The following is a 2,808-nucleotide window of genomic DNA, read 5'->3' on the forward strand; positions in this document are numbered from 1 at the left end:
CCAATATCTGGAAGTCACACAATCTCTCGTTTTGCCCCGCCCAGTGGGGCAAAATGAGACATTGTAGTGAGGTACTACAATGAGACACAATAGGAAGTTTTCGTAGACCGTTTACCTAGAGCAGAGTAGCGCAATCTAGAACGCCGTCTCTCGGCGACTAGCGGCGAACGCCCGGAGGTTCCAACTGCGGTCAGAAATGCATGGAGAACGTGAGAAAATCGTTGTTTCTTCAGTATTGTGGGGATGTACGGAATGGCAATCATTTTTGACATAATAATGAAACATTTTAAAATAATTTGCGATAAGTTTTGTGCCATGCAAGGACATAACTTTTTTTTAAAAAATTGCCTGAGCGGCATCATGCAGCAGACGACACGGCGACGTCACACCATTCACGTGACCCGCTCCGGCCAACCCGAAAAGCCCATCTCCGCTGCGAGCAAAAATCGTCTGCTTCAAAGGCCATGGCCCTGGAAATTGCCTTCTCAAAATTTGCACACGCATCCGATATTATTAAGACTTTGACAAAGTGTTTAGCGCTTTACTAACTACAGGATCAGCCGTGTTATGTCGATCTCCATGTATTCTCCCATAGGGCGATCCGCCTCTTGGAACCCTGAGTACCTAGTGACTCGTGCCGAGCTGCTCTGTCGGCCATGTTGTCGGCAAAACACGGGGTTCAAAGGATTGCGCTACTCTGCTCCGCAGAAGCTATATAGTGCTTTACGTTTACCCTACTAGGAAAGAAAGGCTGGGGAGGTAGAAGCAGACGGAATGTTGAGAGCTCTCCACTAGTCATCATCACCAAATGTCGCCATCTACTAAAAATAACACAATTAAAAATAGAGCAGAAGCTCGTGGTTTTCATTTATACGTTCGGATCATCCTAGGCTCCCACACGTTCTTTTTTTTTTTTTGATCAGAAGCGCGTGAAAGAGCGTCACTCTGCACGCGTTTCTAGCGCTGGCTGTGCTATGGCGACATTTTGTTTTCGTCGATTTCTTTATATATTACCCGCGAGCGCGTGCTGTCGGCAGCGGGTACTACAAAGGGTGGCATCACCCTAAACAGAAAGATATTGAGGAACCCTAGAGAAAAAGAAGATCGCATAGGAGGAAACAGGAGACACCTGCGTCATATAACGGATTGCTCAAATTTGGTTCGCATGGAGTTAATAAAGCATACTGAACTTTCGCAGAAAGAATAGAAGAAACGGTGAATAATAATAAAATGTAGCCAAATTTATTTACAGCATGATACATGGTCTATAGCTCAGAGCCTCCAATTTGCGCGAGATGCTTGGAATCCACCTTGCAACTCGGATACTTTTCAGAACAATTAAGACCTTGTTGACCGCGGCGAATGGCTTCTTTGTAGGCGTGAGCGGGAGCCGACGGGGAAGGCTCCATGGCCTCGAAGAACTCGAGAACCTTGGCACCATAGTCACCGAACTCGTGGGGTTGAGCAGCCATAGAGCAGACCATCTTCGGGATGCAGTCGCCTTCGTCGTTGGACTGGATGAAGGAGAAATACGTCGCCAAGCTGGGTTTGTCGGCGGACCGCCGAGTCATGAACTTCGGAAGGGTAGAGTTCGTGCCGTTGGCTTGCTTCATCAGCTGCTGCGAAAGGTCCATGACAGTGGTCGTGAAGTTGCGAGTGGCGTTACTGGTAGCTACCTTGGTCAGCTCCTGCACCACGGCCTTAGGACTCGTTGTGGTGTCACTCGCACCACCGAAGGCAACCCGACCTTTGAGGGGACCCTTGATGGTGAAGTTGAAGGAGCGTCCCCGGACTTGATCGGCGGGCCCACCGTGGCCGATCTTGAAACCGCCGTTGACGTACCCGCTCGCAAACTTGGGACCGTGAAACATGCCTGCAACCGAGGGCAGCTGCGGCATCTTGTGGAACTTGGTGAGGTGCGACAGGTCCGGCAGGGGCAACTTGGGCAGGTGGAACGAGGGAAGGCTGGGCAGGTGCGGATGGGGAAGATGAACTTGGGGCACATGCAGATGGGGAAAGTGTGGATGGGGCATCTTGACACCGGGCAGCCAGTCGACCTTGACGTCATGCTCGACGTTGACGGGGCTGGGCTTGGGGACGACCTCCGGGACCTTGTGGAAGTAGCTGCCAGTCTCTGTCGGTGGCTTCTGGTACTCTTCAAGCCGGGAGTCGTACTGAACGGAAGCCCGAAAGGAGCGGTTACCTGTGATCATGGCTAGGAGCTTGGTGGCGATGGAGAGCTTGTGGGCGATCAGACCGTGGGTGGCGTCCTTGACAAGGCCCCCGGCCCAGATGAACGGCGCGAAGATGAGATGCTTGGTGGCGTCGGCGGGCGCCACGCAGAGCAGGAGCAGCATGGCGACGGTCAGGGCTGAGATCAGGACAATCCTCATCGTGGCGGCGGCAGGGGAATGGCTTCGAAGGTTCTGGAAACGATGTGATGTACTTTGGCTGAACGACTTCCTTTTATAGCCTGCCTTCGGACCGTAGCGCATTGTTTTAAAAACTCTCTCCCGGATCTGCATGTTCGGCGGTTGGTTCGAAGTCGTTGGGAACGTGTGCAAAGTTGAAAAGGTGGGCTCGTTATCTCTGAAACTTTCTTCGGTAGGAAGGTGGAGGGGGTGGGATGACTTACTATAGAGAAAGTGAATTCACGGTAGCATAGGCGCATGAGGACGAGAGGTCAGATAGCTATTGGAGAAGCGTGGTCCGAAATTGACCTTGTAAAAATGAAGGCTGCGGTGTGAACGGATATAGCTGTGGTTTGAATTCTCGATGCATAAACATTCACAGCAAAAAAAAAAAAAA

The 2,808-nt window shown here is 51.2% G+C and overlaps 1 protein-coding gene across 1 annotated transcript; it reads right to left on the minus strand.

The window, feature by feature from the left end:
- Positions 1 to 1,243: 1,243 nt before the first annotated feature.
- Positions 1,244 to 2,393, minus strand: LOC121835303. Its single transcript, XM_042289317.1, has one exon. It carries the CDS (start codon positions 2,391 to 2,393, stop codon positions 1,266 to 1,268), a length of 1,128 nt encoding a protein of 375 aa, XP_042145251.1. The 3' UTR covers positions 1,244 to 1,265.
- Between the last annotated feature and the right edge of the window lie 415 nt (positions 2,394 to 2,808).

The sequence above is a fragment of the Ixodes scapularis genome, unplaced genomic scaffold (genome assembly GCF_016920785.2).
Source record: "Ixodes scapularis isolate PalLabHiFi unplaced genomic scaffold, ASM1692078v2 PGA_scaffold12__126_contigs__length_90152505, whole genome shotgun sequence".
Classification (NCBI taxonomy): Eukaryota; Metazoa; Arthropoda; class Arachnida; order Ixodida; family Ixodidae; genus Ixodes; species Ixodes scapularis.